At 61.7% G+C, this 22,051-nt stretch overlaps 7 protein-coding genes across 7 annotated transcripts; all 7 read right to left on the bottom strand.

Annotated features, from left to right (window-relative positions):
* Window positions 1–2: 2 nt before the first annotated feature.
* On the bottom strand, window positions 3–833 carry LDBPK_240560 (hypothetical protein, conserved; the record flags this gene model as incomplete). The annotated part of the gene is made up of 1 exon (XM_003861098.1): window positions 3–833. A coding segment is annotated over one exon (831 nt), but the record flags the coding sequence as incomplete, so codon positions are not given.
* Window positions 834–1,924: 1,091 nt separating this feature from the next.
* LDBPK_240550 (hypothetical protein, unknown function) lies at window positions 1,925–3,313 on the bottom strand (the record flags this gene model as incomplete). The annotated part of the gene is made up of 1 exon (XM_003861097.1): window positions 1,925–3,313. One exon carries the CDS (start codon window positions 3,311–3,313, stop codon window positions 1,925–1,927), a length of 1,389 nt encoding a protein of 462 aa, XP_003861145.1.
* A 1,379-nt stretch (window positions 3,314–4,692) lies between these two features.
* Window positions 4,693–5,376, bottom strand: LDBPK_240540 (hypothetical protein, conserved; the record flags this gene model as incomplete). The annotated part of the gene is made up of 1 exon (XM_003861096.1): window positions 4,693–5,376. One exon carries the CDS (start codon window positions 5,374–5,376, stop codon window positions 4,693–4,695), a length of 684 nt encoding a protein of 227 aa, XP_003861144.1.
* Window positions 5,377–7,397: 2,021 nt separating this feature from the next.
* Window positions 7,398–9,782, bottom strand: LDBPK_240530 (DNAJ domain protein, putative; the record flags this gene model as incomplete). The annotated part of the gene is made up of 1 exon (XM_003861095.1): window positions 7,398–9,782. The coding sequence occupies one exon, from the start codon at window positions 9,780–9,782 to the stop codon at window positions 7,398–7,400; it is 2,385 nt and encodes a 794-aa protein (XP_003861143.1).
* Window positions 9,783–10,916: 1,134 nt separating this feature from the next.
* Window positions 10,917–13,250, bottom strand: LDBPK_240520 (hypothetical protein, conserved; the record flags this gene model as incomplete). Its single annotated transcript, XM_003861094.1, has 1 exon — window positions 10,917–13,250. The coding sequence occupies one exon, from the start codon at window positions 13,248–13,250 to the stop codon at window positions 10,917–10,919; it is 2,334 nt and encodes a 777-aa protein (XP_003861142.1).
* Window positions 13,251–13,935: 685 nt separating this feature from the next.
* On the bottom strand, window positions 13,936–14,652 carry LDBPK_240510 (hypothetical protein, conserved; the record flags this gene model as incomplete). The annotated part of the gene is made up of 1 exon (XM_003861093.1): window positions 13,936–14,652. One exon carries the CDS (start codon window positions 14,650–14,652, stop codon window positions 13,936–13,938), a length of 717 nt encoding a protein of 238 aa, XP_003861141.1.
* A 913-nt stretch (window positions 14,653–15,565) lies between these two features.
* On the bottom strand, window positions 15,566–20,926 carry LDBPK_240500 (hypothetical protein, conserved; the record flags this gene model as incomplete). The annotated part of the gene is made up of 1 exon (XM_003861092.1): window positions 15,566–20,926. One exon carries the CDS (start codon window positions 20,924–20,926, stop codon window positions 15,566–15,568), a length of 5,361 nt encoding a protein of 1,786 aa, XP_003861140.1.
* Between the last annotated feature and the right edge of the window lie 1,125 nt (window positions 20,927–22,051).

Here is a 22,051-nt window from a genome sequence, read left to right as displayed (position 1 = left end):
ACGCAGTCCAGCGCGAAGCCATCGCCGCCGGCGTGATCCTCCGCCCTGCGCACGCGCTCGACGGTCTCGCGGAGCAGCTCGCCAATGGCGATCTCCTGCGGCAGATTCTCCAGCTCGTGGATGTGGGACCGATCAGGGAGGAAGGAGGTGTAGAGGTCGATGAGGCGGGCCCACTCATGCGCTGCCCGCTGCTCTGAGTCCTGCGCCACGGTAGACCTTTCATCATGTTTGGCGCCGCTATACCCCGCAAAGACACGCCGCGCGTGCAGGCCAGCCTCCTGCAGGTAGCCTGGTATGGCGAGGAGGTCGCTGTGGTCGATGCGGTGGTGGTGAGCCACCTCCAAAGCCCATGTGTAGTGTTGGCGAACACTCTCGGTTGGCCACAGCACGAGAAGAAGAGGCGTAGGGGCGGCAAAGACGTTTTCAGCGCTGAAGAGCGGCTGCTGCACAGACGTGAGCGTTGGCGCCGGCTGCTGCTGCTGGGTGATGAAGTGGCGCATGCATTGCACGCAGAGATCACGTACGTCAGCGTCAGTGAGGCTGTTCTGCAGGGAGAGCAACTGCGAGGCAGAAAGCGGTCCCTGTGTTGCGAACGAGGCCAAGGCACCGTCTGCGGCCGCTTGAAACGCAATCAAAGTATCTGACTCCGTGTCAGCGGCACCAGTTGAGGTTGAGCAGCAACAGCTGTTGTCCTCCCTAGCGTTGCCGCGCTCGTGTTGCTGCTGACGTGCACGTGCGGCGCCTTTCCGCGCGTGGTGTAGGAGAGCGAGCACAAACTGCAGCGACCACAGCACGCTGTGGTATTGTCTCTGCTTGCAGCGGTAGTTCTGCATAGCCACCGCTGCAGCTGCAGATGGTGCTGCTGTTGTTGGAGGGTAAGAGCAGGCGACTACCCATTCCGTGGTCGCCACACTTCGGCCACCAAGCCGCTGCTGCTGTAGTCTTCCGTCGGCACAGTTGCAGCCGCTGCTGCCCTGACACGTTCAAACTTCTGCTTATATCTGTTTTGACGTTCCTGATATACTTCACAGAAAGGAATCCTGTGAAGGATGCTTGTCTTTTCAATGACGCGCATGTGCCGCCACATGCAGATGCTTGAGCAGTTGTTTTGTCGGACAAGGACCGCCGTTCCGTTGCCATGCAGCGCACGCCCAACGGCAGAAAACGCGAGTAAGGTATACACCCAACACACACGCGTTACACACACGCGCAAACCGAGCAAAGAAAACGTAGCGTAAGCGCGCGTACGCGATGCAGTCCGACGTGGAAGGGAGAGCGAGGAGTACGGGGGGAGAGAGAGAAGTGGCGAGGAAGTGATGGGCCTTACATGTGCGTGCGCGTCTGCGCATGACGTTGACGTACACACCGTCACACGGACGTCCTCCTCAAATGCGGGGGCTGTTTTCTCTTTGAAGTGCCGGGGTCGTGTCTCGGGCGGTCCTCGGCGTCACGCCATACCGGAGGTCGATGCGACAGTTGTCGTTGAGGCATACTCGCCTTCCACACACTACGATACTTCTTTACCCGCCCTCAGAGGCATGGCGGGGCGTCTACCATAACAGCTGTGCAGGGGGTCTCCCTCGGTGTACCGTTCCACACCCCTTCGTGTAGCCGCTATCGACCTACACCTTGGTTCTGTACCGTCCCCTTTCTAGGCGCACACCCGAAAGTTGCTTTTTTTTTTGTGTGTGTGGGTGGAAGGTGATCTTTACGACCGAAGTGCGTGCGCGGAAGCTCGTCGTGCGCTGCCGGCATCTATGTAGGCGCAGGCGCCTACGTGTGAGCGGGGCTACACTGGGAGACACAAACAGCGGCACCGGCCTTGATGGGCCTTGCGGCACGGATACAAAGGTGTTATCCGCGTGTCGCCAGAGAGAGAGAGAGAGACAGACAAGACGTGCAGGGGCACGATCGATTCCAGCATTCAACTCGTGTGCGCTTGTCGAATCGCGAGCCAACACTTGTTTTTCGGCGTCACCACATCGGGCACATACTGCACCAGATGCACGTCGTAGTGGCGCTGCTGCAGCCACTGCATTCGCCCGTAGTTGAGAAGGGCCTCGACCAGCAGCGCAAAGTCATGGGTACACGTGATACTGTTTGCGATGGAGCGAGGACCGCTTCGGCGCTGGTAGCAGAACAGCGGAGCAGTGGCGGCAGAGCTGCCGTCAACGGCGGGGAGCGCTTGCGACGCAGAAGCTTCCATAGCTATCTGCACCTCGCAGGCGCATCCCCTGCCACTCGTGGCTGAGCTTCGCCGAGCCGCCTCGACCCGCGCCAACATGCGCTCGTGGGTGCTCTGATAGCATGACATGTTCCAGTCTGTGAGCCGATTCACACGCGCCAGGGCCTCTTCGGAGCCGATGCCCATGACCTGCCTCAGGTAGGCAGCGTCGCAGTACCGATCAACGGTGATTTTGTTAAAGCAACACGGCGCCAGAACGAGGATGCGCGGCAGAGACTCCTGCGCCTCCAGATGGCGCAGCACCTCGTCCACGCCGCTGCCGCACAGGTGCTTCGCGATGAGGGCCGTGCGTGCTGGCGTTGCCGGCACAGCGTCCGACCAGCGGACGTCGCGGAACAGCGCCACGGTGCGGTGCAGTGTGCGCTGCCGGCGCGTGGCGGGCCGTGCGCGGTGCGCTGTGTCGGGCCACAGCCGCGGGCAGCAGTCGATGGAGTGCGCCGGAAAGAAGGGGTCGATGACGACGCTGTCGCACTGCAGGCGCTCCGCCACCTGCGCCGCAAGGAAGCCGTTGCCGCCGCCGACGTCGACGACGCAGTCCAGCGCGAAGCCATCGCCGCCGGCGTGATCCTCCGCCCTGCGCACGCGCTCGACGGTCTCGCGGAGCAGCTCGCCAATGGCGATCTCCTGCGGCAGATTCTCCAGCTCGTGGATGTGGGACCGATCAGGGAGGAAGGAGGTGTAGAGGTCGATGAGGCGGGCCCACTCGGCGCAGGTTTTCGGCTCGGCCACATCCGAGCACATCGCGCTGCGCATGGCGGCCCCGGCCTCTGCGAGGTGGTCGTAGCCGTTGAAGGAGTGCCCGGCATCGAGACGAGCTTGGCGTGCTGCCAAAAGGCATTTTTGGTAGTCGCGCACGCTCGTCTTATTCCAGAGTGCTGCTGTGAGACTTGTGGCCCCTCGAGGACACAAAGAGCCGTTCAATAATCGACTGCGAAGGTCTGTGACTGTCGCGCTCGTGGCGAGGTCTCGTATTGCGATCAGGTGTGCATCTTGTAGAGGCCCCTCATGCTCCAGCGAGACCGGACTACCTTCCAGAGCGGTGGCAAGGTTCTTCATGGCGTCCGTCATGTCCATGTAGCCCAGGATGCTTCGCGCTGGCTGAAGAAGAGGCAGAAGGAGTTGCGCCACGGCACGACTTGCGTGGTAGGCGCCCCGCAAACACCGCAGCTTTCGACGGCGCAGGGCCGTGGCCGTCGGCAGTGTGGCTGAGGCGGCCAGACCATGATGCTCTGAGTTCGAGGCGTACTGAGCCTTGCCTGTCGTTTCCGCACAGTGCCGTTGAGGCGTACCGAGGGCTGCCGCGGCAGCCGTCGACGGTGCGGCGACGTATGCGCTGCAACGCCGCAGCCGCTTACACGGGCGCCACATCCATGCTTACGCCAAAAGGGAACGGCGGGTGAAAAGCAAAACGGAGCACAGCAGGAATGCCGAGACGCAACGGCTCACGGGTGCGCTAACGAGTCGGGTGCTTGTGCGTACTGCTGGGAGGGCGATGATCATCCCACTTCACGGCGACAACGCACAACCAGGCAAGGAAAAAAGGGGGAAACAACCGAGAGGGGCGGAGGGGAAGAGAGTAGGCACGGCTGCGCGTGCGGTACGCGGTGGCGATGGTGATGGGGCGGGGTGGGGCAAAGCATGGAAGTGAGAGTGATGGAGGTGCGTGCTATGTACAGGTACGTGGGCACCCGCGCAGGAGCTCAAGTACAGAGAGCATCACAACATGCGATCATTTCTCCTTCCCACGCTTGCCGCGTATGCGTATCCGCGTGTCTCGGGTGCAAAGCAGTGCTGTTTGTGAGAGATGGGTGACCAGCGCGAGAGAGGGCCAGAGCAAGAAGGGGTGGGGGTGAGGTGGGTGGGGGCACACGGCGGTGCGTGGGCATCGAAGAGAGAAGGTTTGTGTGTGTGTGTGTGTGTGCCATCCGTTCACCCACTCCTTACGCCTACACAAAGTTCCTTCTCGCAGTGGCTCTTCGCTTGTTTGCAGCGTCCGTCTGATCTCCAGTTATCTTCTTTTCGGCCTAAAGCGGCATGCGCTTGTTATCCCGCGGCAGCACCTCTGTCGATCGCTGTTGCCCTTTGAGCCCTACATCTGGGCCTCCTCCTCACACACTACACCGCGCCTCTGCGTGCTTCGTTCTGCCGTTCTCCGCGTGTGCGTGTGTATGTGTGTGTGCAAGTCAAAAGGAGGCTGACCAGCATTGAAGGATGCGAAAAAAATAGAGAACGTGGGGCAGAAGGAGGACACCACTGCAGCAGCACAGCACCCTGAGCACTGCGAATGAGCCGTTATCAGGCACCGCGCAGACACATGCGCGCACCATCACGCACAGCGAACCTGCACCTCCGTCGCAGCTTCGCCATTTGTTTAGCAGCCGCGCGCGCATGCGTGTGTGTGTGACTGTGTAAGTTTCCTTTTTTTTTTCGTGCTCGCCCTGGCCCTTCTACGCCTCTGTCAGCTCCTCTCTCAGCGCCACCAGCAACTCACGTTTTTGCTGAAGGACTTGGATAAGCTGCTGCTCTTCCTGGGCGCTGCTCGCATACAGCAGGCTCTTGCCGGCAGTCTCAACCTCCTTCGCCAGCTTCGACACAACGGCGTGCACGTTACCTTTGCGCTTGGCGCCCAAACCGGCGGCGGCAGCGATGACTGTTGCTCGTGTGGCGCCGGGGTCTGCCCCGTCAACGCGACGCGCCTTGGGGGTGGGCGTGTAGAGGCCGTTGCCGTCGTCCTTCGGAGCCTCGGTGAGGTAGTCTTCCACGGTCATCTCTTCCACACCATCGGTGAAGTCGCCGCGGCGCCGCAGCACGCCGGATTTGCGAATGCCTTGCAGCACCTTGTCCTGCTCCGCCATTTCTTTCTCCAGTCCCTGCCGCGTTTGCCCAATACACAGCTCTTCGCCCATGTCATCGAGGATGCGCTGCTGCGCCTTGGGAAGTGGGGTGCCGTGATGCATGAAAAGTACGCGACACAGCATACGGTAGGCGGCCAGCTCCTCTTCCCGCGCTACCTTATACACTTCGAAGGCGGGAATCGGCCTCAGTTGCGGTGCCGCCTTCTGCGCCTTACTCAGTGCATCATACACGACATGAGGCGGTGGCACCGCCGCCGGCGATGCATAGGGCTCCATGCGAAGATGGACCTGTGAGCCTCTATGTGTGCGTGCGTGTATGAGTCTCTATGAGTACCTGACGCGGTCGTGCGGCGTAGGGAGGTCGCTGGCAAGGCGGAATGAGCCAGCCAAGTGGGCGTTGGAGGTGCGGGCGTGTGCGTATCGGTGTACGCGTATCTGCGCGTGCATGCGCATGGGCCCAAATAAGAGTAGAGGAGAACAAGTGGGCAATAGGGAGAGGGATGCGATGGGGCATACACAACAAGCACCGTAGACTACATGGGCATGTCGAAGGCGCAAGCAGACGCCGATTTCGTTGCTCGACAGGACACAGACATATGTTTGTGTCTGTGTGTGTGTGTGTGTGTGCGTGAGCGTGCGCTCCATCTGTGGCAGCAGCCACCCCCCTCCTCCTCAAAAAGGTCCGCGCTGAACCTTTCTGCCATTCTGTTTTTGTTTTCCCACCCACCGCCGCCATGCCAAGAGAAGACGCGTCAGTGGGGGAGGAGGAGGATGGGAGTGGAGTGGGGAGGCCTGGGCGGCAGCGTAAGGTGGATTCGCCCACGTGGAGGTTTCCCACGACGGAGAGGGGCTCCCTTGTCTGTCCGAGACACACACACACACACACACAGGCACACCGATGCTTACGCTCTGATGCCTTTCTGTTGTCCTTCGTTGTTCGGGTGGGGATGCACACCACCTTCGCGGATGTGGTCAGTGCTCCGTCTTTGTATCTTTACCACATGTGCATGCATCGGCTTCACAACAAGAGGCCCTCTCCACAAAACAAAAAAAGAGAGGGGAGGGGCTCATGGCTGAACATAACACACTTAAACACAACTCCGCAGACTCATCCTTCACCCATACCGATGGCAGTGCCCGCTGCTCCGGCATTCGCTGCCTCGCGCGGCACACACACACACAAACACACACACATCTCACACTTCACACCGTACGCGGTATCACAGGGCCCATAACCCCCTCCTCCCCCCATTCTCTGTGCGGGAGGAAGCCGAGCAGCCTTCCTCTCTCCCTGCCAAATGCTGAGCCACCTCTGGTGGTGACAGCGTCAGGTGCCTACGACGCAGGAGGGGGTGGGGGGAGGGAGAGTGAGAGCGGTTTATCGCTGCTGATGTTGACCGTCAGGTCCTGGATGGCGTGACGCCGGAGAGTCCTACGACAGTGAACACGCTTGCACCATACACATGATGCCCAAGGCGTCAGCGTGGCTCGAGCGTATCCCACCCCAAGCGACGCGCCAGGTGGCGGCCGGCATGGTGGGGGAGCCGCTCTGAGGCCACCTGCAGAGCGTGGGTGCGTAGGGTTTGGGGCAGGGGCCGTGCTCCGGTGACTGAGCCGGCGCACATTGTTGCAACGCGTGTGTCTACGGCATGCTTCGCACCACGCGTCATGGGGGTCTGTGGCAGGGGTGGTGTGCGTGTGCTTGTGTGTGTGCCGGGGAGGGGGGGGCGGAGGTCAGCGTGGCGTTTGGCCTCACCTTCGATGGGAGTGAATTGGCACACGTTGGAAAAGAGGGACGCCTTGAATCCGTCTTTAACGGTTATTTCCCTGCGTGGCGGTGGGGAGGACGTGAGTACACGGCACACGAGGATTAACAGAGGAAGAGCAGGGAAGCACATCATTAACCATCTCGGCGTGCCGAAAACGACACGAGTTCAACGAAAGGAAAGGGAAGCGGCACCCTCGGAAAAACTGACACAAAAAAGAATGCAGCACCAGCTCCAAGAGACACACAGGCCCGCACCCACACGCCATAACGCACCGACAGATAAGCATTCAGGCGCAGCTCACGACCACAATGGAGATGCCCCCCCCCCCACACACACAAAAAAAAAAGTGTGTGGAGAGCGAGGACACAGGAAGAGGGGGCACACAAAGAGGAGATCTACGCGTTTTTTCCCCACACCTGCGAGTCAAGGAGACGGCCAGCGATTGCCCAGGCGGCCGCCTGCCCGCTTGCCCACTTCCCTTCTCTGGTCTCCCTCGACCACACAACAGCAAGGAACAATCACACACGACTACTCGTCATACGCCCACGACGGCAGCTCCTCGCTCGGGTTCTTTGTACCGTCGAGGAGGTCACGCAGAAAGGCATCGATCGTCTGCGCGTCCGACTTGACAAGGGCCTTCATGCGAGTCTTGCGGATGGCCATGAGGGAGATCTGGCGCTCCGCCTCTGGAAGCTTCTCCGCCGCACCTTCCGGAGCGGCCGGCTTGTGCTCGAGGATCCACTGGCGCCACTTGCCCTGTCCGGTGCCGAGGACGCGCACGGTGAAGGGCTCGTCCAAGGCAAGACGGGGGAGCGGCAGAGCCCCGGCTGCCAAGCCGTCCTCCACGAGTAAGAGCAGGAAGCCCTTCTCCTCCTTGGCCCACTTCATGTCGCGCGGATTGTACGGGCCGACCCGCGGCTGCGGTTTGCGGATGCGACGACGCACCGGCGCTGCGGATGCCTCATTCGCGCTCGAGACACCGTTGGCGGCGGCGGCGGCAGACTCCTCGCGCTTCTTCCTTGCCTCCTCTTCGGCCTCTGGCTTGTTGCGGTTCAGGACGAAGCGGTGGACTAGGTACATCATGAAGAACGGCCACGAGCTGGACACCAGCGGGGCTGCAAAGGTATAGATGGTCATGGCCTGTATGTAGAGACGCTGCTTTCGGGAGATCGGGAAACCGTCTGTGGCGAGGAGGCTGGCGACGGGCTGCGGGAGGTGCGACGGGATCGGCGCCGCGACCCTGGCCGCCTCACTGCCGTCCTCGGATTCCTCGGCGTTGCCCACCAGCGTCGACAGGGCGGTGTATATGTCCTGCGCTGTGAGCTCCTCTGGCGCTTTGGCTTGCAGGGACACGAGCTGGTAGGTGACGCTGTCGTTGCCGCCGACGAAGGCGACGAGAGCTGAGGGAGACGCGGCCATGCTCTTGGACGTCGCCGTCCACACACCGGCCTTGCTCAGAACCTCGGCCAGCCTGCGTTCCTCCTCCATGCACCAGTAGCCGGTCTTGAAGGAGAGGTAGTCGTTTGCCATGAGGGCCGCCACGTGTGCGTCTGGGGCCTCCGCGCAGTCTTCGCGCATCCAAACCACGCAGTTGTCACGGCACACCTGCAGGAAGTCCGTCGCGCCGGCGTAGCGGAGGCCCTTCATGCCCACGTGCCGCTCCGGCAGGTGGTCTTCCATAAACCTTGAGGCTTTCCTGTAGGTGAGCGCCACCGCAGCGCCGATGTGCACAAGGCGGCAGCTCTTCTGCGGTGTCGACGCCTCGGTTTCCGCCTCCAACGCTGCCGTGTCGCTGGTTTCGGTCACGTCCTTGGGCGGCATAGGCAACGCCTCCGTCGACACAACAATGAACTCCGCCATCGGGACGCTCTCGCCGAAGCGGTCTTTCACGCCGATCTCCATCTCGCAGTACTCCTCCACGAACTCGAGCAGAAATTCGCGCGGCACACTGCGGACTTCGACCTGGTTGTAGCGCATCTGCAGCGCCACCGGAATCGACTCGGCGTTGATCGTGGGCAGCAGCGCACGCAGCGGCTGCTTGACGGACCGCGGGGCACGCAGGAACGTGAGGATGTCCTCCAGCTGCGTTACCTCCAGTGACCTCGTTTGCTGAAAGACGTCGTAGAAGAAAGACATCACGAACTCAAGCAGGCTGTGGAAGGCGCGGTTGTGGTTGCGCTGCTTCATGGCCTCCGCAATGCTATAAAGCGTCCAGGCTTCGCCGTCCACGATGGCGAGCACATATGGCTCTTTACGGTAACGGATGCCGAGGTGGGCGAGCAGTGGACTGCCCTCCTCACTTAGGGCATCAATGCGATACATCTCCAGCACGCCAGCCTCCACCAGACTGGACTGGTACAGCATCTCCCACGCGGCGCTGTAGTAACGGCAGTTTTTGCATTGGGTATCGTCGTAGACCTGAATCAAAAAGACACGACCACCGCGGAACTCTTGCAGACGACGCAGCTGCGTCAGGCTCTTCAGCGTCGGCGACTTCGAGAAGATGGGCGAAGACTGGTGGTAGTACTCGAAGAGCTCGTTGGCCGTCATCTCCTCCAAGTTTGGGGCCTCGCCAGGGATTATGCCCGACTCGTCGTACGCGGCCTTCTTCTTGTCGTCCGACAGCACCTCGTAGGCACGCAGCACCTTCGCCATGGCTGCCTTGGCATCCTCCTTCTCCTGGAAGGTTTCCTTCAGGTCGGGGTGGTGCTGGCGGGTGAATGCACGGAAGGCCTTCTTGATTTCCTCCTTGCTGGCTCCCGCCGCCACGCCGAGGTCCTTGTATAAGGCGGTGTGACGGGTGCTCGTAGCGACCAGTGCCGTCACGCCTGCCGGCTCATGTCTCAGGCATATGACGAGCAGAAGTCCAAGCAACCCCAATGCCACGCACCGCCTTGTCGTGAGGGAGCGCATCGTACTGTGTAGCCGATGGTGTGAGGGTAGAGAGAGAAAGGAAGGGGGGAGGCGCCAGGCTGCAGGTCCAAGTTACAGCGGGGTGATGCCGAAGTGATGTGCGTGTGCACCACGTAGGACTTCACAGCTCCAGCGATGCAGCAAGAAGCGGGAAAGATAATGACGATAATCGGCGAAGAAGAGCACTGCAGAACACAGAGAGCGACAGACAGAGAACACGTAGATCGCGTGTCACAGACGGGGGGCTGCTGCTCGGGCGGCGGCACAGAAACCCGGAAAACAAAGGTGCGCGCATACACACGCACACACTCAGTGGCCGTGAGGGTGGACCAGAAACTGAAAAAGACGAACACACCAAGAGCAGTGCCCAACACAATAGTGCAAACACCTCGGAAAGACGCGGAAGGTTCAACAGGGAGGGAGGGAGGGAGGGGAGCGGTGGGCAGATGAGTTGCACACACTTCAAGGAAAGACGGACTCTTCGTTGCGTTATGTCGTGCGTGTGCGTGTACTTCTATGCGTGTGGGGATAGGAGGAGGGGGCGGGAGCGGCGGGGGATGATGAGCGAGCACAGCAAAGGCAGGCAGCGCCGAAACGAAGAGAGGAAGCGGTCGTGCAATGGAACGCTGCGATGCGTTCCAGTGGCCACAGCAAAGAGCCTTCGACCCGTAAGCCAGCGTTCGGGCTATTCGGCAGTGGAGGTTTATCCTCCATCTTCCTCCGTCGTTTCGTGTCCTCACCTCTGCGGTGCGGGCGCAGATGGTGTAGAAGGCACGCACATGCGGGTGTGCACGCGAGTTTGAAAGGAGGAGAGAAACGATATCAGCAGATGAGTAGCAGTACAGCCGTGGCATCAGAAGCACAGCAGAACACACACACAGAGAAAAAAAAACAAATGCATAGCGAAACAAGGGAGCGATCAGCCGCCAGCGTCGCCGCCCTCCTCCTATCCCCCCCCCCCCAAACAGGTTTGAGGAGGAGCCGAGGGAGGGCGAGCTGAGGTATAAGTGAAGAGGTGCATGCTCATGAAGGCGACGTGGATGAGGTCGAACGCGCAAGTCGGCGTGAGTGCACCGCCCGTTTGACGACTACGCCGCCCGCGTGACAACCCACCTATCATCTCTTCCAGCACCGTCACTCCTCCGCGGTCGCCAACTCGCTGCGGAGGATAGAGATTTCGGCCGTCGCGTCGCACATGAACACACGGTGCTCATCGACACTCGCACGGATGGCCTGCTCTGCGCTCCGCCATGTGCGAAGGTACGGCACCTGAGCCATGAGTTCTGCATCGACGACGTCGAGGAAGAGGTCGCTTGGGAGGCGCAGACCTGCCACCGTGTCTTGTATAGCCAATCGAACTGCCGCTGCATCGAGTGTGGGCTCGCTGCCCGATTCGCTGCCAGCTGCTTGACCGCCACCGCAGCGGTCCATCAGGTTTGCAAAGAGTTGCGACACAGACGAGATGAGAAGACTGCCGTTGCTGTCCCCCGCCGCGACGTCATGGACCTCCGATGCCAGCTCCACAAGACGCTCCGTCCATGCCGCGTGCGCCGGCGAGCATGCTGTGGCCGAACGCAGCAGTTTCTGTGCAACGCTTGCCGCACACCGAGCCACCGGCAACTCGCCAAGATCCCTGGGGGCGGCCTCATTGATGTTTTCGCCATCGTCGTTGCTGCCGGCAGCGCCGGGGGGAGGCTGCAAGCGCCTCGTGGCGCACGACAACAGCTCGTCAAACTGATCTCGCACGAGCTGCTGAACACGCTGCGCCTCTGCACACTCAGCCTCCAGCGCCGCGGCCCTCGTCTTGGCGACTGCCACGCGCTGCCGCGTCGCTGTGAGTTGCTCTTGCTGTTCGGCCAGGGCGACATCGCGCGCGTGGGTCTCGTGAGCGTGGTGCTCGGAGTCGCCGTGCAAGGCGGTAGCCAGCGCTGAAGCCTCCTTTGTTAGTGACACAATGGCGTCAGACACTGCGCGGAACGAGTCGCGCTGCGCTTGCGACGCACACACGCCCCTCGACCACGCCGCAGCGTAGTGGCTGATCTCCGTCTCCTTGAGGCTCGCCACTTCTTTCTTGCGAGATGCGCAGTTGTGAGACTGCTCTTCACAGTTTCGCTGCAACACTCGGAGTGCCGCTTGCGCCGCGTCCAGCTCCGTCGCTGCGGCTGTGGCTGCTTCGGCGGCCGCCTGCGTTTTCAGCACCTCCTCACGCCACTGTTGCCACGCCTCGTGAAAGAATATCCACCGCTGCTTCGTTGCGGTTAGCGAGGCGGCGAGTGACGACGCATCTTCAGGGAGCTGCAGGTGCTTCTGTGCACACACAGCTGCGAGATGCGCGTTGTACGTCGATATCGCCTGCAGTGGGGCAAGGAGGTTTTGCTGCACGACAAGCTGCACGACCTCGCTGCTTGGAACCACGTTGTCATCGACATCCACCGCACACTCTTCCAGCGGAAGGGTTGCGCGCGTTCCCTTGTCTTCAGCCGCTACCTCCGCAGAGCCGCCGCCGTGAATATCGGCTTGGAAAATCGTGGAGGGCAGTGACAGTGACCCGAACCAGTGGTGCTCCGTCACGGCTTCCTCGGTGAATGGCGGCAGCGGCGGCCATGGCAAGCCCCACTCATACGACGCTCTTCCCCCGGCAACTGCCTGCTGTGCTTCTTCTTGAGCGCTGCCACCCGCGGAAAGCCACGCCACGAGCTGCTGCATGATCTGCACAACGTCCGCAAGCTCGCGGTGCTGGGCCCAGTCCATCTTGTCCGCCCACTCACGCAGTGCATGCAATACGCCGGTGGTGGAGGCATCGGCGGACACCACTGCCGTCGAGGAGGGTGGGGCTGTGTAACGCAAATCACCACTCGCGGAGGCCTCGGCTGTGAGCGAGAAAGAAGGCAAACACATGAGGCCTTGGCGATGCGCCTCTGCTGCCACAAGCGCCTGCTGAACGTCCGCCAGCAGCCGTTGCAGCTCCAGCGCGCTGCGGCCTGCCGTCCGCGCGCTGGCCATGGTGAGCAGCTGAAAGAGGCGCCCGTCCGCGTTGGTAAACGTGCGAATGAACGCGGTCGCCGCGCCGATGGCGGCCTCTGCCGATCGTTGCAGCTTACCACTCGTCTGCTGCTCCTCGTCCAGCTGTAAAAGAGAGCTGTGCAGTTCCTGCAGTCGACTTTCTCGCTGACGAGTGCGCTGCTGCTCTTCCTCCACAAGGGCTTCCAGCGACGCTTGTTGCGCCATCAGTTGTGTTACACAGGTCTGGGCTTGGCGCAGCTCCGCCTCGATGGCCTGGCACTGCGTCTCCACCTGTGTGAGCCGAGTGAGGTCTTTGGTCCGCTGCTTGAACATCACTACGGCCGCCTGGCGCACTGAGTCGAAGGCCTCTTCGTTGATGCCGCGCGTGATTGCCGCTGTGCCTGTCGAGCACTGCTGTTGCTGTTGCTGCCGAGCAGCGTCTGTGAGCTGCGCCTGCTGCTCCATGGCGCGCTTGCTCCGAATCCTGGAAGGGTGCGATGAGGCGCTCGTGCGGATGCCGGTTCATGTAACCCTCTCCACCTGCGTGGATCACTTGCGATGCCGCCTAAACAAGGAAGCAGACAGAAACCACAAACGTAAACGCTACGGAAAACAGGCATCAATAAGACCGCGCGCGCACACACACAGGCAGCAGCGGGGTCTGTGAGTGCATCGTAGACAGCGGCCAAGAGAGGAGGAGGATGAGGCGATATAAAGATCTTGGAGAGCGGGAGTGAGAAGTGGCCCCACACATAACGTAATCGTGTGCCCGCCAAAGCCTCTGCTGGCATCCGCCCTCAACAGCTTGCTTTACCGTTGCGGCGATGGTGGCAGACGGAACTTCCCCTCAGCGAGACCTGCTGCGGTTGCTCTTCCGGGGGCCACCTCTTGTGCGTGCCTCGGCGGTTCCTTTTTCCACTGCGCTTCGCTCTCTCTACCGAGAAGAGGCCCAGACGCGTGCGCGTGCGCGTGTGCCCCTCCTCGCCCTTACTCGCTTAAGCAACAACAACGGCACACACTTCACAGGTAGACACACACACGCGCGCACACACACATGCACCACTAAGCTTCACCAGAAATATGACCGCGCCTGTGCATGTGGGTTGCAGGAACCGCGGCGAAACATGCCCGAGTGTCGCGGAGGGCGCATTCACATGCCCATGTCGCCCTCTTCTTCCGCGCGCCGCCGCTTCTGCTGCTGCTTCTGTTCCTCGACGCTCTCCTGCAGGCGCCGCGGCAGCTTCGGGGCGCGCTGCGACGGCTTCACTATGAACCTGCCATCGCTACAGGCGTTCTGGTTCCGGTCGCCTCGGCGGGCGCCAGTCTTCTCACCACCCTGATGTCGTCTGTCAGAGGCCGCCGTCGGATCATTCACCTCACCTTCGGCGCCCTCACCGCCCCACAAGTCTGCCACTTCTTCGCCACTGGCGACGTCACCATCGTCCAGAGCGGCGTCCGCTGACGTTGGCGCCTCGCTGACGTCCTTCAGCGAAATCCTCGATTCCACGGCGCCACCTTCCAGATGTGCGTCCCTGTCGCCGAGGCCCGCGGCAATCGGGATCGCATCACCACCGCCGAGCGTCTTGGTAAAGCTGCGCCGCGACAGGCTATACGCGTGCGTGGGAAAGGAATCGTCGTACAAGACGGTTGCCCTGAATGGTCCATCACAGCCACGATCTCTGAGCGCAGAGGAGCCACCGTCACTGACGCCCCCGCTCGCGCCGCTGCTGCCGGTGCCGCAGTGTAGCAGCTGCCGCTCAATTTCGTCCCGCTGGGCGACCTCAAAGGCGGCGCGCCGCTTCGCCTCCTCCTTGCGCTGCATGAACTTCATGCCTCGCAGCATCTCCAGCGTCTTTGCCTTGTCCATCCTGCTGCCAGAAAGAGGGGGAGAGGCTCCTTCCAATGCACGCGCGTAGGCTGTATTTCGTGTCGCGTTATTGCCCGGCTTGAGCAAGACACCGCCCTTTTCCTCACTTTCATGTGGTGCAAGAGAGAGAGAACAGAGGGAGGAAGCGCAGGTATGGCGAAGTGGATAAGGACGGCGGCGCGGCCCCCCCCCCCACCCCCTGCCGCCCGAGACGTAACGGCGAAAGGCCCCATTTACATACTAGGTGACGGAGGGGGTGGGATGGGGTGGGGCGTGTAACATGAGGCATAGATGCGTTCCTTTCTCGACGCTACGCCCACTCCGTGTCCCGCTGGCGTCTTCTCTTATACTCTTTAGACGTGTCCATCGCACCTTCCTCCCTTGTTCCTTCCCGTATCTTGGTCGCCTTCACTAGACTGGGGCCCCAACGCGCGCGCGCAAACGCTGCCTCATCACGATCGAAGCATATGAGTGCGCGTCCGCTGATGACTCTCCGTCTATCCGTGTCTCGGTCCATGCCGCTGTGGCTGCATTTCTAGGCGCCAATCCATATATACCCATGCATACATATGTTCCAGGCGTAAGCTGTACATCAACGTGGCAACATCGCCACACACACACACACATACACGACAAGGAAGATAAAGGGACGAATAGAGGCGCAGACACACAGACACACACACACACACGCACGCAGGGGGAGGAGGAGGCGGCGGCTATGCATACAGCCTAGGGCAACAAACACCCACATCAACGCACGTACCCGGGCTGCGTTGACGCCATCACCGTCACGCACATGCACACAACCCAGAACACTGCTTCACTGTCCCTGTGGACCGCATACTACCTCTCCCATCCGCTCGCCAAGGATGCGCGTTTCTGCAGCAGCGTCATCAGCGGTGAGAAGACCCGCTCAACGGCGGTAGGGTCGAGTGCGTTGGTTGGCAGCAAGCCGATCGGCGTCCCCGCCCCGCTTGTTCGGCACAATCGCGGCACGAATGCCCGTCAACTGTGGCTGAGAGGGACTTAGCTTCACCGCCGCTCCGTTGACCGGCGCAGCGACGCCTCGACCGCGTGAAGAGAAAGCCGTCCCGCCGTTTAGGGTGGCACCAGCGAAGCCGTTCACGTTGAGCCCGTTCTGCTGCGGTGGCGCTGGCGACCCTGCTGGTGCAGCTCCCATGCCCGCAAAGTAGTTCATGTCGATCACTACATTCGGCGGCGCTACCAGCTCCATCATGCGCGCCGAGGCGGCCTTGTCCCGCTCTTCCTGCGTCACAACGCGCCGGTCGAGGTCTGTTAACTGCGTGAGGCGGTTGATGACGGCGGCGCGGTAGTTGGTCTTGCGCGCGATGGGGTTGCCTACGAGCACGACAGCCTTCAAAGGGCAAGACTGCAACTCATTCAGCAACGAGCTCAGATCGCCCAGTCGGTTCGCCCCAAGCCGTAGCTGTTCCAGCGCTCTGCACCGTTGCAGCCCTTCGACGGAGCGCAGGGCGTTGTTCTCCGCAGACAGAATGATCAGCTTCTTGTTCGCGGCAAAAGAATCGCTGCCAAGGCCGCGCAGCTTGTTCTGATCCAGCAGCAACTCGCGCAGCTCAGGCATATTTTCCAGCCCGCGCTGAATGAACTGCAGCTCGTTGCAGCGAATGTTGAGAAACTTCAAATGTGGAAAGCACAGCTTTAGCGTGCTGAGGTCGGTGAGTTGGTTCGCCTCCAGGGAGAGGGACTGGAGACGCCTGAGGCGTGCGAGGGTGTCGCCCAGTGCTGCCGGAGACGTCGTAGCCGCTCCGATGGCACCTGCCGCGGCGGGGGCACCAGTGCCGTTGGCGTTGAGCGCACCGCCGATCGGGTTGCGCCACGGCGGCGAGCCGAGACGGTTGTGCGACAGGTCCAGTGCCGTCAGCTCTGTTAGCATGGCCACCCCAAGGACGCTCACGAGCAAGTTGTGCTGTAGATGCAGCACCTCGAGCGACTTGAAGGGTTCCAGCAGGTTCACCTCCTTGAGAGAGCAGTGGGAGAGGTTAAGGTTGCGCACCGACGCCCACGTCTCTGGGGGGCCGCGAGCGCGCTCAATGAGAAGGTCGCTGTTGATTTTCCCGGCGTACACCTCGCGCGCTTTGGCCATCTCCGCGGCCGAGATGGAGACGCCGTCCAGCACCTTCAGCCGCGGAAAAGCATGAATTAGGTACGGCCGCACTTCGTCGTCGTCGGCAGCGCCGCGGGGGGCCGTGCAGGGGTTTCCGGCGACGTTCAGGATCAGCAGCGAAGACACATCACGGAGGGCATAAATGATGTTCATATCCGCGATGCGGTTGTACATGAGGTACAGCGCCTCGAGCGTCGGTGTCACGGCTGAAGGGGAGGGCGGGTCGAGTGCAGCAGTGCCATTCGTGCTTCTCACAAAGAGGCTGACGTCGACCTGCGCAATCTTGTTGCCCGAGGCGCTGAGCATGCGAAGCGCCGGAAGAGGCCCAACAGTCTGAGGGAGCGCCGTTAGCTCGTTGAAGTCCAGCACTAGCTCGCGCAGCGCCCTAAGTTCTTCCAGGCAGGGCAGCTCGGTGAGGTGGTTCTCCGACAGGTTCAGGCTTTCGAGTCGACGCAGGTGGAGTAGCGGATGAATATCTCTGAGTGCCTGGCCGCGCAGTGTCAAGTGGCAGAGATTCGGCAAGAGACCCACGAGTCCACGTGGGTCGTCGAGAAGGCCGTGGCTCCAGCGGAACGTGTGACACTCATTCAAGCACGACAGCAGCGACGGCGACAGCGGCAGATCGCTGCCACCGAGGGCTTCGCTGAGGAAGCGGGGACGGGCTTCATCGGCAGCCGGTGGACGTTGGCATGCCTCGCGGAGGTGCACTTCAAGTTTATCAGCCACCATCAGCATTTCCAGCTGCGCCGCCACTTGCTCGAAGCAACTCTCCTGGGTAGTGGCGCCTTCTACGGAGAAGAGGCCGGCAGCTGCGCAGCCGAGCTCTTCGTCCCGCTGGACGGACTTCACAAGGCAGGCGGTGACACGGGACATTTGAGGGGTCACGCGTCCTCCTGGCAACAGGCAGGCGCGGCGAAATCGCTGGGAAGCCAAGGTGCCGGGGTACGTGCCCAGCGCGTGCGCGTTCAGCTTCACAATGGCCGGGCTGCCACCTGCCGCCATCGCCGTCGCTGAGGTTGGCGGCGGGAGCAAGTACAGCCAAAGGCGCGCCTCCGCCTCCTGCCCATCGGCGTGCTGCAAAAACGGATTGCCATACACGACAAGCTCCTCCAGCGCCCCCGCAGCCGTGCGAATCGCCGCGAAGTCTGTCACGCTCACGAGTTCGTTGTTGCTCACATCCAGAACCCGCAGCGCGGGCAAAGCACTGCCGTCGAAGTGGAGACGAGAAAGGGCATTGCCGCTGAGGTTGAGCCGCTGCAGCTGCGGTGCTTCCTTAGCCAAGGCGAACCACGAGACCGAGGCGATTCGGTTGTGCGCCAGGTCCAACGCAGTGATGGACGCACAGAGGGGCGTCGCGAAATCTTGCAAGACAGCTGTGATGCCTCTGCTGCGCAGTACGCACAACGACAGGGGTGCCCCGTTCACGCACATCTGTGCCGCGTACTCGTCTACATGTCGTGCGTGCAGCGGGTTGGCGGCGCTGCTGCTGCTGGCGTCATTGCTCCAATCATCGCCCCCACCCGCACTGTCGTCCACCGCACCGTTTCTCAGCAGGCGCGCCATGCAAGCCTTTCCCAGGACTTTGTGCGCACGCGCCAGAGCTTCGTTCGTCTCCGTTTCGGCCACCTGCTGCAAGGTGTTGCCATGCGAGACAGTGTCGCGGGAGCGCGCGTGCTTGCTGGGCGGACTACACCAGCAAATAAACTGTAGCAGCGGCTCGCCGCAGTGTAGGACATCCTCGACGGCGTCCGTCCCCTTGCTGCTCTGCTGACTGTCGTCCGCGCCAGCACTGCTCGCTTCGCACTCCACCATCGGCGGGAGCGGGAACCCGGTGAGCAACGCCATAGCCTCCGCCCGGCTCATCCACGACGCTCCGCCGCCTGCTGTCGTGGGTGATCGCGCGGGTTGCGTGAGAGGGGTGTTATGCATGCTATACGTGTAATCCACAACGCAGTCGGGCAGGAGAAGAGCGCGGTCGAAGCAGTACCACATGTACGGCGACGGCAACGGCTGGGCATTGGCACTCCCGCTCTCGCCTGCTGGGGTGGTGGCGGCGGTGCTCGGCAGGAGGCGGTAGGCGGCGCAGGTGTCGGCGCCGTAGTCTTTGCGCCACACCCGCCCGTTTTGCTTCAGAAAGGAGGCGGGCGACGATGTGGAGCGCCCTACACAGCCGCCGCCGCCGAGGGCGTGCACCGTCTTGCCAAGGTACACACGATAGAGCACAACCTGACCGCGGCACAGCGGGCTCGCCTCACTCCCGCTCGAGAGCGCGCCAGTGTTGTAGCTCTGCTGTGAGACAGGCGGCGATGAGTCACAGCCACGGCTTGCTCCTCCGGTGGTGGCACAGCAGCTCAACAACCGCTCCTCGTCGGCGTAGAAAAGACTGTTCGTAAGAGGCACGCCTTCCTCTGCGGGCACGGGCTGGTACCACGTGCTACCCGCCTGACTCGCGACGCCGCTCTTCTTGCCGTCCTCGCTTGGCGCTGCGAGGCGCGCTGCCATTCCGCACACCAGCACGTGCTGCAGGCAAGCACTCTGGCCCCGCTGGGTCACGGGCACGATTCCGAACAAGCCCACAAAGCGGCTGCGCAGCTGCGGGTTCGCCAAGTCGACGTGCAGCTCCTTCACCCGGTCATCAAAGCGCAGGCGAAGGCCGCGGTTGAGGATGCGCCGCACGCACGTCACCTCCACCCCCGCAATCCCGAAGCGCTCGTCGAAGAGCGCGCTGTCGAAGCGCTCCCGAACGAGCTCTACGGCAGCCACGTACGCCTCATGATCCGGTGAGAGGCTCTCGAGGCGAACATTGCCGGCCGTGTGCAGCTCCACGGCGAAGCGCTCCGTCAGCAGCTGCGCCTGCAGCTTTGCCGCCTGCGTTGCCTCCGCCAGCTTCAGCATTGTCTTGCGCTCCTGCACTTCGCGGGTGTCGATCGCACGGGACAGCTGCCGTCCGAGCGCTTCAAGAGTCGCCGTCGGCACGACAAGCGGGGCGCCACCCGCGTGGTCGCCGCCCTTGTTTTCACCGGCCATCACTCCGCAGAGCGATCCGCTGCTGCCGCCGGCGCCGTGCTTGTCATCTAGGTGATAGATGGCCCGCTCAGCCAGCTCGTGCTCGATCGGCTGCACGCAGGCCTTCAACCTCAGCAACGCCCTGCCGGTGTCCCGAGTGTGACGGAGCGCACAGGCTTCGGCGTGACGCGCAAGAAGTGTGATCTGGGTGTCCAGCATCTGGGCCCGCATGGCGTAGTACAGCTGCTTCTTGTGCAGCACTGACTCCACGAGCGAACGCTGCTCCGGCGTGACGAAGGTGCCGTCGAGGGTGTCGAGGGAGCTCAGCATGGAGATGGTCAGAGTGACGTAGTTGTTGAGGCGGCAGATCGGGTTGTCGCCAAAGAGCGGGTCGAGCAGCCACAAGTTTCGCAGACAGGAGAGCTGCTGGAGGTGGCGGAGCTCGGTGATAGAGCTGAGATGACATCCGCTCAGGTTCACTTCGTGCAAGTGCGACATGTCCTTGGAGAAAGCGTTCTCGAGACTCTCCAGCGGGTTGCAGGAGACGTAGAGCGAGCGCAGCTTTCGAAGAGGGGTGAGGTGGGTGAGAGCGGACAGTCGATTACGCGACAGCCACAGTTCGCGTAGGTGGCGCAGCGGCGGCATCCCATTGAGCGAATCGATGCGATTGCCCTGCAGGTACAGGCGCCGCAGCCTTGTCATGTTATCCAAGCCCTCGATCACGCGGATGTTGTTGTCGGACAGCCACAGCTCCTCGACGTGTGCGAGTGAGGCGAAGTTGGCTATCGACTCCAGGCCGATGCTCATGAGCTTCACCGTCACCAGGTTGGGAAAGAACGGCACGAGTGGCACACGGGGCACCTGGAGGAGGAAGAGCTCGATGGTGGTGATCGTGTCTGGTCGCTGTATCGCCTCCTCCGCTGTCCACGCATTACTTTCACCACAGAGCTCGAGCAGCTCCCGAAGCTCTGGCTGGCATTGCAGGCATAACAACAGCTTCTGTCGGATTTGCTCAATCTCTGACGAAGGCTCCGCACCCGCTGCTGATGACGTCGTCAGGTTCATTGAAATACCATGAGGATCACAGGTCACGCTGGCGCACGTTGTTGCCCGTCCGGACATGGCAGACGAGAGGGGGGGGGGGCGGCAGCCAACACCTCCAGGTGCTTGCGTGCGCGTGTGCCTATTCGCTGCTTCCACGCGTGCAACACGATCCTCTGGAATGAGGCGCCGTCAAAGAGAAATAGATACAGAAGAGACACCGCGATGAGTTACCCACGGACGAGCATACACACACACACACACACGCAAAGGGAGAGTCACAGTGTGTGTGTTTGTGGGAGGGGGTGGGGGGAGCGGATGAGTGGATGGCGGGAGGGAAAAGGGGGCGCAAAAGACGCCGTGCGCTTCTGTGCTGCCGTGTGCCTGCAAGCGTGTGCTGGTGCGCGTGTTTGCGCGGGAGAGAGACGAGGTGCAACGAGAGGGAAGGAGAAGCGAGAACCAAAGGCGTTGAGAAGCGGACCATCCTCAAGGTAAGCGGTTGTTGTGAGCGGGTCGGGTGGGGTGGGGCGGCAACACAGAAAGAGAGAGACAACGTCAGCAGTGGGTGATGGATACAGGACCGAGGGTACCGGAAAGTCACCGCCCCCCTCCCCCTGTTCCTCTCGCTGTCCAATAAAACAGCTCGTTTGTGCCTTTCGTCCTTTGCTCAGGACTTCACGGCATGGACGCTGCCATGCTGTTACGGCCGCCGCTGCAAGTGCGGGTGCCGGCGTGTTGCTTGCTGCGAATCCCCACTCGTCTGCTTGTCTTTTTTCGTACCTTGAGAATTGAGGAAAGGGGTAAAGAAGTCGAGGTACACAGAGAAGACATGAAAGCGTACACGCACACATCTGCTCACGCAATACAAGACGAGCCTCAGTCGAACACGTACCCACACATAGGCGTGCCTGTGCGTGTGTGACTGAGGTCCTTTGAATCTCCTAGCTCATTCACCTTTTTGTTTTTGGTGCCCCCCCCCTCCCCATACCTCATAGTACCCCATCATCCCCCCTCCCCCGTATTGTCGGGTGAGATGGGTGAGATAGGTGGGGTGGGGGGGGGTGCAGGTGAGGGTGAGGGTGAACGGGAGGTGAAGAGGGAGTGTGTGTCGGGGGGGGGGGATGAGGGGGTAGAGGTCGTAATAGAGCGAAAATAGAAGTGCGAACCGGGCGGATAGCGATGTGGCGTGCGCATGGCGGGTGTGCA

The sequence above is a fragment of the Leishmania donovani genome, chromosome 24, assembly GCF_000227135.1.
Source record: "Leishmania donovani BPK282A1 complete genome, chromosome 24".
In the NCBI taxonomy this organism is placed as follows: Eukaryota; Euglenozoa; class Kinetoplastea; order Trypanosomatida; family Trypanosomatidae; genus Leishmania; species Leishmania donovani.
Note: the sequence above shows the minus strand (reverse complement) of the source record. Positions and strands in the feature narration are given on the sequence as shown.